Genomic DNA, 22,499 nt, shown 5'->3' on the forward strand with positions numbered 1-22,499 from the left:
GTGGCGGAGATCCGCCGCCATTAACTCCTTATTACCTGGATCGCCACTGCATCACGGCATCTAGAAGAGCTGGGGACTCTCCGGTACTGTCGCATAATGCATGCGACAGCCCCGGGGCAGCTGCGACTGATATTCACGGCTGCGGGAGGTGGGAGGGAGGCGGGGGACATTAATCCTGACGCTCTCCCTCCCCAGTCTGAGAATACTGGGCCGCCGCTGTGTGCTTACCTCGGCTGGACGGTAAATATACAGCGGAGCCCACGTGTTTTTTTTTTTTTCTATATTTCCGTTTGCTTTCTATGTGTATTCTATATGTCTGTGTGTGAGTGTGATCTGTGTGTGTTCTATGTCTGTGTATGTGGTGTGTGTGTGTTTACTCTCTGCTCTGCTTCCCCTTCCTGTCATAATGACATCACTTCCCTGCAAACCGCAGGCAAGCGATGTACATTACCGGAGGTAAACCGCGAAATACCGCAGGGAATAACGCAGGAAAACGCAATGAACCACACAGAATTTGCTGCCTGCGTTATTCCCTGCGGGATTTCACGATTACATGGCAGTCAATGGAGTGAAATCCCGCAGCGACATGTGGAAAAGAAGTGACATGCAATTGTTTTTGCTGCTGGAATCCCGCAGCAAAACATGTAGCTGTCAAAATCAGCATAGTGCGCACAGCATTTTTTTCCCCATTGGTTTTGCTGCTGATTCACTGCAGAGATGTTATGAACATTTTCTGCAGCGAAACATGCAGCAAATACGCAGGAAATCCGCGGCAAAAACCGGCAAGTGCGCACAGGGCCAAAGGCCTGTTTCACACGTCAGTGATTCTGGTACGTATGTGCTAGTTTTTATATTTTCTAGAATCACTGACATATGCAAACCCGTTATAATCTATGGGTCTGCTCACACATCAGTGATTTTTCACTGACCGTGTCTCCGTGTGGCGCACACGCGTGTCCGTGATTGCTGCATGGAGACATGTCCGTTTTTTTTCCGGCATCACTGATGTCCCACGGACCACACTATGGTGTGATCTGTGAAACACATACAAGGAAAACACGGACATTGAAAATAAAAAGAATTTTATACTCACCTTCTCCAGCGCTGCTAGTCTCCGGCCTCTGCTGGCTGCTGCTTCAGAGCCGGCTCATTACTGCATGCATATTCATGTATGCAGGAGCAGCTGACCCGGAAGTAGCTGCAGCAGAGGTCAGCGCCGGCCGGAAACACAGCAGAGCCGAAGAGTTCAGCGCCACGGACAGCAGGGGCAGGGACAGGTGAGTATATGTCCATGTGCAATCATGGATGATGGAGAATGTATCACGTATTGCACATGGGCAACCCACGTGTGCCGTGAATCATGGAACACAGAGGGACATATGCGTTTTACAAGTCAGTGAAAACCGTCTGTGTTTTTCACTGACGTGTGAAACAGGTTTATAGCCGCGTGCACATTGAGTATTTGGGGAGGTTTTTACCTCAGAATTTGTAAGAGTAAACCAGGAGTGGAAGAATCAGAAGAAAAGTAGAACAGACACGGCACCACTACTGGATACAAATACTGAGTGTGAATGGGGCCTAAATCGTACGGAGGATCGCGCTTCAGGATATTTTTAATAAAAAGCAAACCTTGAAATATATGGCAGAATTGCATGTTTTCCACCATTTTGCCCTTGTGGGATTTTTTTCCACTGTTTATCAGCACATTATATGGGGACATGCCGGCGTCACTCACAACTACAACTCCTCCTGCAGAAAAAGGAAAATTAGCAAGTTATGGCTGCAAAGAAGGGGAGGGAAACAGGACATTGCAAAAATTAAAAAAAAATCGCAGGGCGTTATGGGGTTAATGACGTTCTGACCCATTGGCGGGGTCCGTGCCTTTCTCCCGTGTTCCCGCAGTCGGGTGTGACGTCACAGTGCAGCCCGTTATCAGCTGGGGCGCCTCAGCCTGCGCCGCGCGTCCCCGCTGCCGTCTCCTTGGTTACGGCTCCTCGTGTTTGCGCTCACCATAGTAACCAGAGGCGCTCTCCGTGGTCGGCTCATGGCTTTCATGGGGATCACAGGCCTCGGCTATCAGGCGCCGCTCCGGGCCGCTCGGGTGCTGGAAGGTGAATCCGCAGGTGAGGCCTCGTCTGCCCTATACCCCTCCATAGCGTCACTGGACGGAGCCGACATTGTGGATTTCCTCTTGTGCTGCCCCTGTGTCGCCTCCAGAGGGCTCCCACCATGATCCCAGAGATATGCGGCATTATATGGTCCTGTTCACACTGCAGCTTCCACTCAGGGCTAGAGTATCCTGAAGAGACCTTTTACAGTATAGCAACTTTTTGTGACCGTGACAAATCCGCAGTGTGTGAATGCGATCTTACGGAAAGACGTGGTGCATTGTGTGTGTGCTGGGGTCTGCACGTACGACGCCTTGTACAGGTGAATCCGCCCCACAAAACGGCCTGAAACTGCGCTCAGAAGAGTGAGCGGCCATATGGATATAGGAACCGCCTGAACATGGCCGGGATTTTCCCAAAAGACACGGAGCAGCGAAGAGACGACGAACCGCCGCCATCCTCCAGGCATCCGCTCCTCAGAAGACGCTCTGTGCTCCACAATACAATGAGGAGACCAGAGGCGCCACATCTTTAGAAACATTTTCCCAGCCATTCTGCTTCAGAAGCCACTAGCAGCTTCTTCATTGTTGAATGGTGGGGGGGAAGGGGGGGATAATAATGGAAAAACATATATAATAAAAAAAAAAGCAAAACAAGGAAGCGAGCACTAAAAGATGCAAAACGAAAAAAAAAAAAAATCTGGACTAAAATCACCAGGATGTCCAGAAGCGTCTTCCGCCTGGAAAACTCAGTACGAAGATGCCGTGTGCAGATCCACTCATTGGGATTGTCACTTGGATCCAAGTCATTTTGGGTTTTAAAAATAAAAAAAAAAAATGGTTATGACACTTGTGGTCATCCTTACGCCCCCATGGAATTAATGGTGCTCTATAAATAAATAAAATAATAATAATAATAATAATAATCCTTACGCCCCCATGTGAGGTACCCAGGGCCGTCTTCATGTCTAACCGCATATGAAGGACAAGTGGAGACTGCAGGAATCTGATGCATTGGGAATGTTTTACCTGCCCCATCCATCGCTGAGGGCTAAACCCGACATCAGACACTAAATGTCCATCTGTAGATCCGGCCCAACACTACTCAGGTATTAATAACTCACTATTGCTTTTATAGGAGAGAATATTAAACATGAAACCAAGCTTCCGCTGCTCGTTCCCACTTCTCCATACATTAGTTATGGGAAGTACCAAGATCGAGTAAGACGTCACCAACACCTAAGAAGTAAGTGCAGCTAAGAACCGAGGATGGTCAATGAATGTATATGTATGGGGCAGACAGACGCCACCGCCGAAGATTGTAACCAAATGCAGACTATACACATAATATAGCTGGTATTAGACACCACACAGGTATCTGATCAGTGTGGGTAGATGTGGCTTTTATGATCAGGGTGGGTATATGTGGATTTTATGATCAGGGTGTGTATACGTGGCTTTTATGATCAGGGTGGGTATACGTAGTTTTATGATCAGGGTGGGTATATGTGGCTTTTATGATCAGGGTGGGTATACGTAGTTTTATGATCAGGGTGGGTATACATGGCTTTTATGATCAGGGTGGGTATACGTAGTTTTATGATCAGGGTGGGTATATGTGGAATTTATGATTAGGGTGGGTTTATGTGGCTCGCAGATTTCTTGAGCATTGCTTACTTCCACAGAAATAAACTGGGCATACTGAATGTGCCAATGTAGACTGGAGGCAGGTATTGTCACAAGCACCATTGTCTGTCCCATTTTTTTATGACTGCATCATTGATAAAAAAATAGGAATAACGTTTGGAACACCATTCTAAGTCCGAACTGGGTGCAAAAACCTAAAAAAACATCACTATGGGGAGATAAGGTATGCACACCAGTGACTATGTAAGGGGAATACATGAAATAGCAGAAACTGCTGTGTGAATACTGACTTGAAAAATCCAATAGCAATATGCAAGAGTGAAAATGTGAAAAATGGAATCTGCATTACTGCCATGAACATATGAATCAAGAGAAATTTAGCTACTGAATTGATCAATGCAATAGAGCCCCAACACTACGCCAAAGTATTTCTCTACGTTGGGGTCCCTAGCTTGTGTGTGTCCTCTCATGCAGTTAAAAAACTTACCGTGTATGGGAAGCTGAGACCCAGGCTATTTATGCGTATGATATGGGTTGGCAATAGGTGTGGTGGGGAGGGTTCACAAACGAAAAACTACTAACAAATAAGGAATAACGTTTGGAACACCATTCTAAGTCTGAACTGGGTGCAAAAACCTAAAAAAAATCACTATGGGGAGATAAGGTATGCACACCAGTGACTATGTAAGGGGAATACATGAAATAGCAGAAACTGCTGTGTGAATACTGACTTGAAAAATCCAATAGCAATATGCAAGAGTGAAAATATGGAATCTGCATTACTGCCATGAACATATGAATCAAGATTTTTCTTGATTTTTTCAAGAGAACATTTCTCTTGATTCATATGTTCATGGCAGTAATGCAGATTCCATTTTTCACATTTTCACTCTTGCATATAGCTATTGGATTTTTCAAGTCAGTATTCACACAGCAGTTTCTGCTATTTCATGTACACGGTAAGTTTTTTAACTGCATGAGAGGACACACACAAGCTAGGGACCCCAACGTAGAGAAATACTTTGGCGTAGTGTTGGGGCTCTATTGCATTGATCAATTCAGTAGCTAAATTTCTCTTGATTCATATGTTCATGGCAGTAATGCAGATTCCAATTTTCACTCTTACATATAGCTATTGGATTTTTCAAGTCAGTATTCACACAGCAGTTTCTGCTATTTCATGTATTCCCCTTACATAGTCACTGGTGTGCATACCTTATCTCCCCATATGCATCATTGATAAAGACCACTTTATAAAATGACGTTCCTAACTTGTAGCATACCAGCATTGCCCAGCAGAGGGCGTGGTTAGAGCGCAGTCTTCTCATATTAGAAGAGCGTGTAATCTGAGATTGCCTTTAGTATCAGTAGTACGCATTGTGTGTAGTGTATACAATGCATATTTTAGTTGTCATTGTAGCCATATTTCTTTCATGGGTCTGTGCTCTGAAATCCCTGTTTTATTTATATTTAATGTTTGCTTCCATAAAGGAAAGCTTTGTGTGCACATAGGTTTGTACTGCGCCCTGAGACTTGCCAGCACTACCAGGAGTCAGGGATGGCTTCACTTTTCATTAGGAACCAAATGTACTGGAAGAGTGGGAAGTCATGTATGACCTCTTATGTGTACAGTGCCATAGCATAGCATCCATAGACTTCTTTACTGTACCTTTGTGTGTCTCCGATTTCATACAGAAATTATTATTACAGCTATGCATTTTTTGTTCACTGCATATTCAGCTCTGGCTAAAATTAAGAGACCACTGCACATTTTTATAAAAATCAGCTTCTCTACATGTCTGACAGCCACTCCATTCCAGTGTCAGTTGAATTCCAACCAGAGTACAGACCGGCAGAGGGCGAAAGCGACTCTCCACTGACCGGGATGAACGTCATCTTATTCAAATCTCACTCAGCAACCGCAGGATGACAAGTGACCTACAAAAGGAATGGCAAATGGCAGCTGGGGTGAAGTGCACGGCAAGAATAGTTCGTAACTGGCTCTTAGAGGCAGGGCTCAAGTAATGTAAAGCTAGAAAAAAGCCTTTCATCAATGAGAAGCAAAGCAGAGCCAGGCTGAAGTTTGCCGAAGACCATAAGGATTGGACCATAGAGGACTGGAGTAAGGTAATCTTCTGATGAGTCTAATTTTCATCTTTGCCCAACACCTGGTCATCTAATGGTTAGACGGAGACCTGGAGAGGTGTAAAAGCCACAGTGGGTGCAAAACACTGTGGCCCACAGGGTGTACTAACATGCTATTCAATTCAGCATCACCAGCGGTGACGAGCGTGCCTGTGTTTGCGGTGACCGCGCCTCTGAATGCTCAGCGCTTCTGGACATGCGCTGTATGAAGCCAGGTGTACGCGTGCCGGCTTCAGAGAGGTCTACTGCGCATGACTGGAAGTGCCGGCATTCAGAAGCGCGGTTACAGCGAACACAGGTATGCGCGGCATCGCTGGTGATGCTGAATTGAATAGCATATTCATTACCCCCCATGTGGGCGTACTGCTAAGAGGACGGACTAGTCGAGGGATATAACGCCTTTGGGACTAGTCCCCGCGCTAATTAGCATAAGATAAAAGATCTTTGGAAATACTCTTTCTAAAGATCTCTTTATCTATGCTAGTGTATACAGGAATAGTTAGGCAGGGATTAGCAATATGCACCCAAAACTGCTCGTGGTTCTAGGATATTGCACCTGACAGGTTCACTTTAATTATGTAGTGTCAGAGGACAGGTTTTCTTTAGCTCCAATACTTGTTACTTTGAGTCACAATCACTCCTTTTGTAAATAAAGAGTTATTGTTTATAAAGAAAACATCTTTTATGTTTTTACAGTCCCAAAACAAACTCAGAAAATGCCTTTGACCACAGGCCAACAATATGGCTGGTGGCTGCCTCAAAACCCCAAGGAAAAACCCGAAAATATGTATCCCTGGATCCAGTGTACCAGATATCCCATGATCAACAGTCCTATGACAAGGTGAGGTGGACAAGGTGACTCGTGGGAGAAAGTCCTCTAATCGGAATAACTAGAAATGCAGACTGTCACTTAAACGAAAACTTTTAATTTATACTTGTGTGAAAATCACTGCTGACACGGACCGTAAAAAAGGGACATGTGGATGGCACACTGTAAAAACAGGCACATGGATGACACACCGATGGTAAAAACGGGTGGACACACCGATGGTAAAAAAGGGCACACGGATGACACACTGATGGTAAAAACGAGCACATAGATAACACACTGATGGTAGAAATTGGCACACAGATGACACACTGACAGTAAAAACAGGCACAAGGATGACACTGACGGTAAAAATGGGCACAAGGATGACACACTGACGGTAAAAATGGGCACAAGAATGACTGACGGTAAAAATGGGCACAAGGATGACACACTGACTGTAAAAATGGGCACAAGGATGACACACTGACGGTAAAAATGGGCACAAGGATGACACACTGACGGTAAAAATGGGCACAAGGATGACTGACGGTAAAAATGGGCACAAGGATGACACACTGACTGTAAAAATGGGCACAAGGATGACACACTGACGGTAAAAATGGGCACAAGGATGACACACTGACGGTAAAAATGGGCACAAGGATGACACACTGACGGTAAAAATGGGCACAAGGATGACACACTGACGGTAAAAACGAGCACATAGATAACACACTGATGGTAGAAATGGGCACACGGATGATACACTGACAGTAAAAACAGGCACAAGGAGGACACTGACGGTAAAAATGGGCACAAGGATGACACACTGACGGTAAAAATGCTGGTGATCTCAGGACCATTTTTTCACAAATGTGTTTAAACGCGGATGTATGAAAGGCCGGAGGACCAGAATAGTCCAGGACATGATTTAGCGATTTTGAGTGTATTGGGGTTTAATACCACTAACCTTTTAGTTGTTAGACTATCACAATATATTTTGCAGCCTTTTTGTGACACTTCTGTTTATAATGCTCTCATAGAAATGTTTGTTTCATGGTGATAAACATCTGATCACTGGGACCCAACAAGCCATAAGAATTGGGGTCCCTTTTCCCAGCCCTCTTGACTGTAGTTGCATTTTAATGAAGCGGCAATGGTCGCATGTGACTGCGTTTGCTCCATTTGTCTATGGGACTTGAATACATAAGCGCCGTCCTCAGCTGCCTGTAAATAGCAGATTCCTTTTTTTGGGGACTATAAGCCAATTACATTGAGTGGGCGGGATTTGGTTGGGGTGGGCGGAGTTTAATCATCTGACCACAGTAATTCTACACCCAGTGGGAGACATTAGGTGAATTTAATGGCTCTCAGTACGGTGCCGGTTCTAAGTCTCGGATCGTTAATGAACGACGCATCACTATTCACCAGTACAAAGTACAGAATACACTATAAAAATAAAATCTCACTTATTCCATATGTAGAAAAAAAACCCCATTTGTTGATAATGAATACAAAGTAATGCAGCATAGTATGTGTAAACATTCATTTATTACAGTGTATTTGCTATGTCCTGCTGTTAATAAGCAGATACAATGCAATTATCCACATTCACGCAGGCCATGACTGGTTAACATTGCCTGGTGCCTACACCCTTATAGAATATGTATTCATTAACGGCTGTCCACTCGGTTTCAGCTCCACCACTGATCTGACGCCCAAAACTCTGAATAATTCATTCCCAGTGAACTCGTATATTCATGAATTATAAAACAACTCTGTGGGTTACTGCCATGTGCGGAGACCTGTGAATAACATTCAAATGCAATGGTTTCCATCAAACAACCTCAACCCCAAACTAATGAACAATTTACCAAGTCCAGAAAGCATTTTATTGTGAAAGCCTCTTTTGAGTGTATAAAAACTAGCATATCTGTAACGTGTTTTAGAGATCTCCCCCCATGCACGGTTATCGCCTGAATGGGTAACAGATCAGAGCAGTGCACCCCCCTCTAAGGCGGGCTTTACACGCTACAACATCACTAGCAATGTAGAGCACGATAGCACCTGCCCCCGTCGCACGGCCGATATGTGGTGATCTCTGCCGTAGCGAACATTATCGCTACGGCAGCGTCACACGCACATACCTGCTCTGTGATGTCGCTGTGACCGGTGAACCGCCTCCTTTCTAAGGGAGCGGTTCGTTCAGCGTCACTGGGCGACGTCACAGCAGCGTCACTGAACTGCCGCCCAATAGAAAAGGAGGGGAGGAGATGAGCGGCCGGAACATGCCGCCCACCTCCTTCCTTCCTTCTTTTCCGGTGGACGGAGGCAAGGAGATGTCTGTCATTCCAGCGGCGTCACACATAGCGATGTGTGCTGTCGCAGGAACGACAAACATCGTACCTGCAGCAGCAACGATATTATGGAAATGAACGACGTGTCAACGAGCAACGATTTTGCACATTTTTGCGCTTGTTAAACGTCGCTTATTTGTGTTACATGCTGCGATGTCGCTACCGGCGCCGGATGTGCGGCACTAACGACGTGACCCCGACGATATATCGGCAGCGATGTCGCAGTGTGTAAAGTACCCCTAAGAGCTTTTGGTGCCAGAAAAAGCAAAGCTTTAATATTGGCTGAAACAGAGAAATAGTTGGATGGGTTAGCTAGTTTAGAAAATTTGATTGTCAAAAATACATGTACACTACAGTTCAAACGTTTGGGGGTCACCCAGACAATTTTTGCTTTTCCTTGAAAAAATCATACTTTTATTTATCTAATGAGTTGCATAATGAATAGAAAATATAGTACAGACATTGACTAGGTTAGAAATAATGATTTTTACTTGAAATAATAATTTTGTCCTTCAAACTTTGCTTTCGTCACAGAATGCTCCTTTGCAGCAATTCCAGCTTTGCAGACCTTTGGCATTCTAGCTGTTAATTTGCAGAGGTAATCTAGAGATATTTCACGCCATGCTTCCAGAAGACCCTCCCACAAGTTGGATTGGCTTGATGGGCACTTTTTGCGCACCATACGGTCAAGCTGCTCCCACAACAGCTCATTAGGGTTGAGATCTGGTGACTGGGCTGGCCACTCCATTACAGATAGAATACCAGCTGCCTGCTTCTTCCCTAAATAGTTCATGCATAATTTGGAGGTGTGCTTTGGGCCATTGTCCTGTTGTAGGATGAAATTGGCTCCAATCAGGTGCTGTCCTCAGGGTATGACATGGCATTGCAAAATGGAGTGATAGCCTTTCTTATTCAAAAATCCCTTTTACCTTGTACAAATCTCCCACTTTACCATCACTAAAGCAACCCCAGACCATCACATTACCCCCACCATGCTTGACAGATGGCGTCAGGCACTCTTCCAGCTTCTTTTCAGTTGTGCGTCTCACAAATGTTCTTCTGTGTGATCCAAACACGTCAAACTTCGATTCATCTGTCCATAACACTTTTTTCCAATCTTCCTCTGTCCAATGTCTGTGTTCTTTTGCCCATATTAATCTTTTCCTTTTATTAGCCAGTCTTGGATACGGCTTTTTCTTTGCCACTCTGCCCTGAAGGCCAGCATCCCAGAGTCGCCTCTTCACTGTAGACATTGATACTAGCGTTTTGCTGGTACTATATAATGAAGATGCCAGTTGAGGACCTGTGAGGCATCGATTTCTCAAACTAGAGACTTTAATGTATTTGTCTTGTTGATCAGTTGTGCAGCGGGGCCCCCCACTTCTCTTCTCTTTCTACTCTGATTAGAGCCTGTTTGTTCTCTCCTCTGAAGGGAGTAGTACACACAGTTGTAGGAAATCTTCAGTTTCTTGGCAATTTCGCTCATGGAATATCCTTCATTTCTAAGAACAAGAATAGACTGTTGAGTGTCACATGAAAATTCTCTTTTTCTGGCCATTTTGAGAGTTTAAAGGAACCAACAAATGTAATGCTCCAGATTCTCAACTAGCTCAAAGGAAGGTCAGTTTTATGCTTCTCTAATCAGCAAAACTGTTTTCAGCTGTGCTAACATACTTGCACAAGGGATTTCTAAACATCCATTAGCCTTCTAACACAGCAAACGCAAAATACCATTAGAACACTGGAGTGGTGGTTGTTGGAAATGGGCCTCTACACACCTATGTAGATATTGCATTAAAAACTAGACATTTGCAGCTAGAATAGTCGTTTACCACATTAACAATGTATAGAGTGTATTTCTATTTAATTTAATGTTCGCTTTATTGAAAAAAAAAAAATGTGCTTTTCTTTAAAAAAAAAAAAAAAAAAAAAAAAAAAAAGGAAATATCTAAGTGATCCTAAACTTTTGAACTGTAACGTATATAATATTCAGCTCACCGTGTGTGCACCTACTCCTTTTAGGGTCTTCCCTGGAGCATGGACAGGCACTGCCACAACCCAAATCATTCAGGAAAACAAGAAAATACAGCTCTGCAGGTAAAGGTGAAAAAAATCATGATTGAAGGTGATTTTCTTCACCTGAAACGCGTAGCGCTGGTCATGCGATTTGTCTTGCCTGCATGTTAAAATAAACCTGAAGTCTTTACCTGAAGAGCTGGATTTTCTTGCTTTCCTGTCAAAAATACCCTAAGGATATGTTCATATGGTGCGTTTTTGCTGCATTTATTCTGCAGCAAAACCTTATCTCTTGGCAGTCGAAAAGCTGCGGGTTTTGGCGACCCCTTAATTAGACTTCATGGTCCACACCATCAGGCTCTTCCATCCCTGCTCCCTCAGAGTAGCGGTCATATACTGTCCCCCAGGCTTACCCACCCAGTTTCTTGATCACTTTTAGGCCTGGCTGCCGCACTTCATGTCCTTAGAATTAACAACCCTTATCCTAGGAGACTTTAGTGTCCACATGAACAACCCCACCTCTCCATCTGCATTCCAGCTTCTTTCTTTAACTACCTCCTGTGGCCTCTCATAGCTCTCATCCTCTGAGACACAAAGACGGTAACACCCTTGACCTGGTCTTCGTCCGCCTCTGCTCAATCTCTCCCTTTGATAACATGCCTCTTCCCCTCTCTGACCACAACATCCTCTCCTTCAAGCTCACAAATCTTCGCCCAACCCAGCACACTCCCACCTATCACACATTCTAAAATCTACAGGCCATTGACTCTCAGACACTTACAGACTCTCTATACTCATCACTGTCCCCCATCTCCTCACTTTCCTGTCCTGATCTGGCTGTAAACCACTCTAATGACACACTCACAAGTACCCTAGACCAAGTAGCACCCTTCACCCTCAGAACCCCAAAACACAAAGTAAAACAGCCCTGGCTCACATTGCAAACTCGATTTCTCCAGCTCTAGAAGTGCCGAACGCCTCTGGAGGAAAACTCGCACGATAACTTTACTACAAATTCATTTTAAGAACCTACAACTCTGCCCTTCACATTGCCAAACAGACCTACTTCACCACCCTGATCTCCTCACTTTCCAACAATCCAAAAAAGCTCTTTGACACCTTTCATTCCCCCCTCCATCCCAAAGTACAGACCCCTATCACAGACCTTCATGCTGATGATCTGGCCTCCTGTTTCACAGAGAAAATAGAAAACATCCGCCGGGAGATCAGCTCCAGTTCACCATGATTCCCATCCCTCCCCACATCCTGTCCGGCTCACTTTCCACATTTGACCCAGTCACAGAGGAAGAAGTCTCCAGGCTCCTTTCCTCTTCTCGTGCTACCACTTGCACTACTGACCCCTTTCCCTCACACCTACTCTAGGCTCTCTCTCCCATCGTCACTACTCACCTAACTAAAATCTTCAAACTGTCGCTCTCTTCTGGTATCTTCCCCTCCTCCTTCAAACACTATCATTACTCTATTAAAAAAAAACCCTTCTCTTGATCCATCCTGCACAAATAATCTCCCTTTCATCTCCAAACTCTTGGAGTGTCTGGTCTACTCCCTCCTCACCTGTTACCTCTTCACTCACTCTTCTAGTTCCTTTACAATTAGGCTTCCGCCCCTTACACTCCACAGAAATTGCCCTCAGGAAAGTGACCAATGACCTTTTGATAGCAAAAGGTAATAGTGACTACTCCCTGCTTATTCTTCTTGACCTCTCTGCAGCCTTCAACACTGTTGATCACCATCTCCTTCTCTCTATGCTTCATTCAATTAGTCTTAAGACCACTGTGCTCTCCTGGTTTTCTTCCTATCTCTCTTACCGCTCGTTCAGCGTATCATTTGTTAGCTCCACATCTTCTCCTCTTCTCACCGTCAGGGTCCCTCAAGGTTCAGTCTTTGACCCACTTCTTTACTCTCTCTGCACTGCCCCAATTGGACAGACCATCAGCAAATTTGGCTTTCAGTACTAGCTTTATGCTGATGACACAATTATACACCTCATCCCCTGACCTCACTCCTGCTGCACTACAGGACACCAGTGACTGACTGGCTGCAGTTTCCAACATCACATCTGCTCTGTATCTGAAACTTAACCTTTCCAAAACTGAACTTCTACTCCCTCAGTCTTCTAACCTTTCTAAACCTCATATCTCTCTCTGTGTGTTGCACAATGATAATTCTAACCCAGAACACAGCAGGCTCGCTGTCTGGGTATTATACTTGACACCGATCTTTCCTTCACCTCCTATATACAAATCGCTAATCCAAACCTTGCACTTCCGGCTTCAAGACTGCTCCCGAGCTGCACCAATCCTCTGGAATGCTCTACGCCAAGAAACTAGAATGAACCACAACTTGCTCAGCTTCAGACGCTCCCTAAAAACACATTTTTAGGGTGGCCTATCACACTCCCTAATCAAATTCAATTCACATAGTCCCTCCACTACTATTCAGAACATAATTCTCATAATTGGTCTGACAAATACTGGAACCAATGGATATAAATCTGCCTGCCTTATTCCGGACTGTGATACACAGACTGCGCGCAACTCTGCTGACCCCAACTTGACAGGCTCATGCAGTATATCACAAAAGTGAGTACACACCTTAGAATTCTGTAAATATTTAATTATATCTTGTCTTGGGATAATACTGAATGTTTGACGCTTTACATTGTATCAAAGTAGTCAGTGTGCAGCTTGTATAACAGTGGTGTGCCCTCTAAATAACTCAACACAGCCATTAATGTCTTATCCGCTGGCAACAAGAGAGTATACCCCTAAGTGAAAATGGCCGAATTGTTCCCAAAGTGTTGATATTTTATTACTTTCAAGCACTGCCGCACCTCTCTTGGGCATGGAGTTGATCAGAGCTTCTCAAGAGCCACTGCAATCATCTTCCACTCCTCCATGGCATTACAGAGCTGGTGGATGTTAGAGACCTTGCGCTCCACCACCTTCCCTTTGAGGATGCCCCACAGATTTTCAATAAGTTTTAGGTCTGGAGACATGCTTGGTCAGTCCAGCACCTTTACCCTCCGTTTCTTTAGCAAGGCATAGGTTGTCTTGAAAGTGTATTTGGGGTCATTATCCAAAGAGGGAGGATCATGCTCTGCTTCAGTATGTCACATTACACATTGGCATTGACAGTTTCTTCAATGAACTGTTGCTCCCCACAGCACTCTTGCAGTCCCAAATTATGACACTCCCACCAGCATGCTTGACTGTAGGCAAGCAACACTTGTCTCTGTACTCCCCAACTATTTGCTACTACACATGCTCTTCACCATCTGAACCAAACAAGTTTATTTTGGTCTCATCAGACCACAGGACTTGGTTACAGTTATACATGTTCTTAGTCTGCTTGTCTTCAGCAAATTGTTTGCGGGCCTACCCGTGCATCATCTTTTAGAAGAGGCTTCCTTATGGGACGACAGCCATGCAGACCAATTTGTTGCAGTTAGCAGCATATGGTCTGATCACTGACAGGCTGACACCCCCCCCCCCCACACTAAACCTTTGCACCAATGTTGGCAGCTCTTATACATAGAAAAAACCGTTATAGATGATTATTAAGGGATCATATATTGAAAACCGTGAGAAAGAAACCCTTAAAATTTTCAAATTTTATTATTAAAGATTAAAAAACGTATCCCAAAAGACAATACACACATATGTATAATACACAGATCAGTGCCGCAGTGCCGCATGGGAGTGGGCAAGCACCCTGTCACTCCTCCCTACCTGTCCTGCGGAGGTCGGCACCCTAAATGGCGCCCCCGCTCACCGTCCGCTCGCCCTCCTCTCCCTGCACTAGAATAAAAGTGCAACTAGTCTGGGAGTATGGGAGTGCTCAGGATGGATATTGCTGCAGTGCCAAAAAATTACCAAAAGGTGCAAATGCTTAAAATATTGGGGATAACCCTATTGACATATGGCACACATATGGGTGTGACTCTACAGACTAACTATCAAAAAACAAAAAACAACTGGCTATAAGAGGTACAAAGTTAAGTACAAGACACCTCAAAAGGCAATCCTTCATAAGACATAGTGTGGCTGTATTGGTATAACACTCAGAGAGCCCTCTGCACAAATACCTATTGTCCTACACACTCAATCATGGCACATAAATGGACTCATATTTGTAGTGCTAATTAATTGATCACCAGAAAACACTGTGAGCGGGCCGATACCCGTATGTCACCAACTACACAGTTGGCTCCCCCGTCAGCACACACATCTATAGTCTATGGGCAAAGCCAGATGACAGTCTCGTGGATCAAAATTCCACTTCAGATGTTTCACTGTAGAGCATGTAACGATAATGTACTCATACACTTAGCTTATAATGAAGATATGGACTAATCGCCAGATCACCAGCAGTCCTTCAGTGAAATCACCGGGAGTCTCAATGCAGGCACAGTATTGGAAACCGCTTGCTCGACGCGTTTCCCCCTGGCATACAGTCCCGCCAGGGTTCTTCAGGAGCTCCCACAATCGGGCGCAGCAAAGACGGCCACAATCTGCCGCTCTGCCTCGGTCCTAATCCCCGCCTCCGCACGTGGGGACAGAGCGCTCTTTAAAAATGGCGCCTAGCGACGTCACCGGAAATGGCGTCTGTTAAACCGGAAGTGACGCTCACGTGGACCGCATCATGCGTTCCACCGCGGCTCGTCAGTACATCAAGGGACGTCGCTCAATGTGACGTCATCTCACAGGTACATGATCGTGGAACGCAAATATGCGCTCCACAGACATAATTCACACATTGAAAACGGCGTAGATGATAGAACCGGCGTGCAAATGTACCGTCCCCTATTCACTCCGCTATATATGTTCGCCATGGCAACCCAATATAAGCCCTTAATTGTGACAAGGATGACTAATAAATCGTACGCTTTCTGCGCTCGGCAATATCACTTAATGGGCTTATTATGGCTCAGGAGGGAGATGATAAGTACAGTCCTCCTTACCTAAGCTAGCCAATTCAAAAAAGAAAAACGCCCTATAGAGATACATTATAATTACATTTACAAGAGGGATATCAAGAGAATAAAATTGTGGACCAATATGCCCACAAATATACACTTCAAGCAACCAAGGACATTAGGTCCAAGATCAAAAGGCAAACCCCGTAGTTAAAAAACAGACCTATACAGGATGGCTGTATATATATGTAGATGAGTTTGTGACGGGGGTGTTCAACAGAGCAAAGGATGGACGAGGCCGAGGGACGATCCAACAGGTTTATTCACAAGAACACTGGAACAGCACACGATAAGTCCACGTAAAACAGATTCGGGGGCCCTTCCCGACAATCCTCGGACCGGATAACAAAGTAATCGTCCTTACAGTAGTCCAAAGAGTTCCACACAATCCCACGGGCCACTGATCTCCAGTCTGTAACTGTCCATACACCGGCTATAGGATGCAGCCTCTGCTATTCCCTCCCAGAGGATCAATCTTCTTTCTTCAAGTTTCACACAGACTGACTGAATCTCCAAGGTAAGCAGAGTTTACACTAGTTGGACTCTAGGCCCACCTCCCCCTACTCCCAGGGATGGAAGTGCCTCAAGAGGATACAACCTTGCATTTTAGGGGGTGATTACCTACAACAATAGAAATGTACACAGAAGTAGTTCAAATAAGACAATGAACCCAGCTTGAAATAGGAATCTGTACAGCAAGATACACCTCCCCCAAGGAAATACATGAATTACAACTAATACAACCAGGAAAATATACATATCATGACATAGTATCACAGCATATACAGTGAGAGGGTAAATTACATCTTCACAGAGTTCCCACATATCTAGAGTGGGATTAATACCCCTAATATACCGAATGCCTATAGGAAGTCAAATAAAGCTAGAGAAGGTTAGTTGTTCATTTAAACCGCCCGGGTTGGTCGACTCCAACCAGAAAATCCAACGTGTCTCCCTTTGAAGCAGTTTTCTGTCCCAATCTCCCATACGAATTGATGGGGGAATTACTTCAATTGTCCTAAACGAGAAAGACCCCAGATCGCCCTTATGATACATATTAATATGCCGGGCTAAGGGTGTGTCCCGTTTGTTTCTCACATCACCCAGATGTTCTCCAATCCGTATTTTCAATTGTCTCCTGGTCTTCCCCACAATCTTTCGGACATGTACATGTACAGAGGTAGATGACTCCCTCTGTTTTGCAATTCGCAAAATTGCGATTCTTATAAGATCGTCCAGTAACTGCACTACAGAACTCTTTGGATTGAACAACATGTTTACAATATACACAAGACCCACATCTGAACGTCCCCACATCTCTCCTGTCCAGCCACGTGCCACTTCTCTTAGGGGGGACATATAGGCTGTGGACCACCTCATCCTTTATTGTCTTTCCTCTCTTGAAAGTTACCGAGGGGTATGCCGTTATGTTTCCACAAATGTCAGGATCACTTTTTAGGATGCCCCAATGTCTCCTTAAAATGGACATCACCTTTAGATGTTGATCATCATACATCCCAATAAGCCGTGTGATCTGACCATCATCATTTCTGGGGGAGGTGGCCAACAGGTCCCTTTGATCACTCTCAAAAGCATTTTTATATGCCTTATCAATGATGTTTGAAGGGTAACCCCTTTCCCTGAATCTCCTTTTGAGGTGGATAGATTGCCTCTCAAATTTGTTAACCAGTTGAACGTCAATAATCTGGGGCTGAGGTTTACGTTTGAGATTGGGGGCGATAAACTCCCCTTCTTGGATGTCTTGATAACGAAAGAACAAGATGGTACCCTGAGTACCTCTATCTTCAGAAAACCAAATGCCACGAATAGTTTGTTGAATTGGGAAAGTCATCACCCGGTCAGTTTGAAAGCAGGGATTCCGAAGGGCCAGTTCCTGAGATTGAGAAGGAATTGCTCATCGGTCCCGGAATTTGAGAGGCAATCTATCCACTTCAAAAGGAGATTCAGGGAAAGGGGTTACCCTTCAAACATCATTGATAAGGCATATAAAAATGCTTTTGAGAGTGATCGAAGGGACCTGTTGGCCACCTCCCCCAGAAATGATGATGGTCAGATCACACGGCTTATTGGGATGTATGATGATCAACATCTAAAGGTGATGTCCATTTTAAGGAGACATTGGGGCATCCTAAAAAGTGATCCTGACATTTGTGGAAACATAACGGCATACCCCTCGGTAACTTTCAAGAGAGGAAAGACAATAAAGGATGAGGTGGTCCACAGCCTATATGTCCCCCCTAAGAGAAGTGGCACGTGGCTGGACAGGAGAGATGTGGGGACGTTCAGATGTGGGTCTTGTGTATATTGTAAACATGTTGTTCAATCCAAAGAGTTCTGTAGTGCAGTTACTGGACGATCTTATAAGAATCGCAATTTTGCGAATTGCAAAACAGAGGGAGTCATCTACCTCTGTACATGTACATGTCCGAAAGATTATGTGGGGAAGACCAGGAGACAATTGAAAATACGGATTGGAGAACATCTGGGTGATGTGAGAAACAAATGGGACACACCCTTAGCCCGGCATATTAATATGCATCATAAGGGCGATCTGGGGTCTTTCTCGTTTAGGACAATTGAAGTAATTCCCCCATCAATTCGTATGGGAGATTGGGACAGAAAACTGCTTCAAAGGGAGACACGTTGGATTTTCTGGTTGGAGTCGACCAACCCGGGCGGTTTAAATGAACAACTAACCTTCTCTAGCTTTATTTGACTTCCTATAGGCATTCGGTATATTAGGGGTATTAATCCCACTAGATATGTGGGAACTCATCTACATATATATACAGCCATCCTGTATAGGTCTGTTTTTTGACTACGGGGTTTGCCTTTTGATCTTGGACCTAATGTCCTTGGTTGCTTGAAGTGTATATTTGTGGGCATATTGGTCCACAATTTTATTCTCTTGATATCCCTCTTGTAAATGTAATTATAATGTATCTCTATAGGGCGTTTTTCTTTTTTGAATTGGCTAGCTTAGGTAAGGAGGACTGTACTTATCATCTCCCTCCTGAGCCATAATAAGCCCATTAAGTGATACTGCCGAGCGCAGAAAGCGTACGATTTATTAGTCATCCTTGTCACAATTAAGGGCTTATATTGGGTTGCCATGGCGAACATATATAGCGGAGTGAATAGGGGACGGTACATTTGCACGCCGGTTCTATCATCTACGCCGTTTTCAATGTGTGAATTATGTCTGTGGAGCGCATATTTGCGTTCCACGATCATGTACCTGTGAGATGACGTCACATTGAGCGACGTCCCTTGATGTACTGACGAGCCGCGGTGGAACGCATGATGCGGTCCACGTGAGCGTCACTTCCGGTTTAACAGACGCCATTTCCGGTGACGTCGCTAGGCGCCATTTTTAAAGAGCGCTCTGTCCCCACGTGCGGAGGCGGGGATTAGGACCGAGGCAGAGCGGCAGATTGTGGCCGTCTTTGCTGCGCCCGATTGTGGGAGCTCCTGAAGAACCCTGGCGGGACTGTATGCCAGGGGGAAACGCGTCGAGCAAGCGGTTTCCAATACTGTGCCTGCATTGAGACTCCCGGTGATTTCACTGAAGGACTGCTGGTGATCTGGCGATTAGTCCATATCTTCATTATAAGCTAAGTGTATGAGTACATTATCGTTACATGCTCTACAGTGAAACATCTGAAGTGGAATTTTGATCCACGAGACTGTCATCTGGCTTTGCCCATAGACTATAGATGTGTGTGCTGACGGGGGAGCCAACTGTGTAGTTGGTGACATACGGGTATCGGCCCGCTCACAGTGTTTTCTGGTGATCAATTAATTAGCACTACAAATATGAGTCCATTTATGTGCCATGATTGAGTGTGTAGGACAATAGGTATTTGTGCAGAGGGCTCTCTGAGTGTTATACCAATACAGCCACACTATGTCTTATGAAGGATTGCCTTTTGAGGTGTCTTGTACTTAACTTTGTACCTCTTATAGCCAGTTGTTTTTTGTTTTTTGATAGTCTGTAGAGTCACACCCATATGTGTGCCATATGTCAATAGGGTTATCCCCAATATTTTAAGCATTTGCACCTTTTGGTAATTTTTTGGCAGTGCAGCAATATCCATCCTGAGCACTCCCATACTCCCAGACTAGTTGCACTTTTATTCTAGTGCAGGGAGAGGAGGGCGAGCGGACGGTGAGCGGGGGCGCCATTTAGGGTGCCGACCTCCGCAGGACAGGTAGGGAGGAGTGACAGGGTGCTTGCCCACTCCCATGCGGCACTGCGGCACTGATCTGTGTATTATACATATGTGTGTATTGTCTTTTGGGATACGTTTTTTAATCTTTAATAATAAAATTTGAAAATTTTAAGGGTTTCTTTCTCACGGTTTTCAGCTCTTATACATCTATTTTGAAAAGACGACCTCTGGATATGAGGCTGAGCAAATGCACTCAGCTTCTTTGGTCGACCATGGCAAGGCCTGCTGTAAGTGGAACCTGTCTTAGTAAACCGCTGTATGGTCTTGGGCACCATGCTGCAGCTCAGTTTGAGGGTGGCAATCTTCTTATAGCCTAGACCATCTTTTACAGTAGTGTTCAAAATAATAGAAGTCCAATATGACTAACCCGATTATTCACGTTTTGTGGTATAATTACCACGTCAAACAATTTACCAGTTGGTGGAGTAGAATCTTAGAAAACCACCAGACTCTGCATTCATGATCTGCAGGTTTTTGAGTCTGTGTATTTGAAGAATGAATTGAAAGGAGGGTGTTAAAAATAATAGCAGTGTGGAGTTAAATGAGGTCAATCATTATGTGAAGAAACAGGTGTGAATCAGGTGGCCCTTATTTAAGGGTGAAGCCAGCATATGTTGGACATGCATTTCTCCTTGAAAGCCTGAGAAATATGGGTCGTCCGAGACATTGTTCAGAAGAACAGAATACTTTGATTAAAAAGTTGATTAGATAGGGTAAAACTTATAAGTGCAGACAGTGATCGGCTGTTCCGCTAAAATGATCTCCAACGCTTTAAAATGGAAAGCAAAAACAGAGAAACGTGGAAAGAAGGGACATCCGGGGGCGGGGCATCTAGCATGGCCGCTTTTTAGATCAGCTCCTGCACAAGCATCCTAATCCATCGAGTATCGCTGCCATCAGCAGGGAACCTGGGTGCCTGAATGGGTGGTCTGCTCCTCTGAACCTTCCACCTCGCAGAAGCGGTTTTCTTCCATCCCCGGAGGCTCTGTGTGTGGTACACACGATACTAAGGGAGAGAGGCCTGCTGGTCCCCCTGCGACATGAAGTTATTGGTGCAAGCTGACGGCAAGTACACCCTACCAGCCTTCCTCACCCTGTCAAGGCTCTCTGATCCCAGCGAGATATAGAGATGCATCTGCCTACCTGTCTGCTCGACCCGCCAAGGGGAGTTTCTGGACGGACATCCTGCCGGCGTGTGACCTCCTGGACCCTCAGTGTGAGACTGCTGGCAGCTATCCTGAAGGTGAAGATCTGCCCCTGCCTGTTCCTAACTGTGGGAGGGGAGCTTTCTTCTTCTGAGGCCTGGAAACCTGAGGGGCCCTCGCTGGAAATCCCAGACCCTCCATTTACATTGTGTCCTGGGACCTTCGGGAGACTATCTGGAGTCTGTTTCTGGCGATTTTCCCCTGTGCACTGCTGGGACACAGCTCTGAAGTGGTGCTGCTGTGCTGTATGTCGTTAGGCCAGTTAGTCGGGCTGCTGTAGGCATCGGCAGATATCTATTATCGGGCTGTGAAGAAGACGATACAGGGTGCTGCTACCACTTGGGAGTGAGCGTGACGAGACATCCGGCCAGATTATATAAAACCAATATCAAACTGTATATTGATAATTTAGAATCCACTCTGGTAAAATGGAAACACTTTGGCTTATCGTACCTGGGTAGAGCTAATTTAATTAAAATGACAATTTCCACGTCTTCTATACCTATTTCATGCTCTTCCAATTTACTTGGTTCCCAAGGAGGAGAAGCAAATCAATTACCTTTATCGCTCGTTTATTTGGGAGGGTAAAAAACCCCGTATAGCTTATAAACTGCTCCAACAGCTGAGCAGGGGGATACATTTTCCCGATATTAAGCTTCATAACCTAGCATCTTTGCTGCAGGTGCCGATGGATTGGTTGTGGGGGGGGGGGTTCTTGCTACACCCAACATACCTTGAATTGCTGCCTCGTACCGGGGCTAGCTCTCCCTGCTCTCTTACACCGCCATACACGGAGCTGTCGGTTGAGATGAGAGAAAACCCATTCTAATATCAACATGAAAGGCGTGGCAGAAAATTCGATAGCATTTCCAACTCTCTCCTCAGATATAGCTCTTTATCCCTTTTATTGATAACCCTCACTTCCAACATGGTTACTCTCACCCTGTCTTCCACCGATA

At 44.9% G+C, this 22,499-nt stretch overlaps 1 protein-coding gene across 1 annotated transcript in view; it reads left to right on the plus strand.

Moving 5' to 3' along the window:
• Positions 1–2,010: 2,010 nt before the first annotated feature.
• Positions 2,011–22,499, plus strand: part of SPMIP11 (sperm microtubule inner protein 11) — a 29,405-nt gene continuing 8,916 nt past the window's right edge. Inside the window, exons 1-3 of the mRNA XM_075334400.1 lie at positions 2,011–2,123; positions 3,246–3,353; positions 6,596–6,740. Of these exons, the coding sequence (XP_075190515.1) occupies positions 2,045–2,123; positions 3,246–3,353; positions 6,596–6,740 (332 nt within the window). The 5' untranslated portion in view covers positions 2,011–2,044. The remainder of the gene's footprint in view (positions 2,124–3,245; positions 3,354–6,595; positions 6,741–22,499) is intronic.

Source organism: Anomaloglossus baeobatrachus, chromosome 2 (assembly GCF_048569485.1).
Source record: "Anomaloglossus baeobatrachus isolate aAnoBae1 chromosome 2, aAnoBae1.hap1, whole genome shotgun sequence".
NCBI classification, from domain to species: domain Eukaryota; kingdom Metazoa; phylum Chordata; class Amphibia; order Anura; family Aromobatidae; genus Anomaloglossus; species Anomaloglossus baeobatrachus.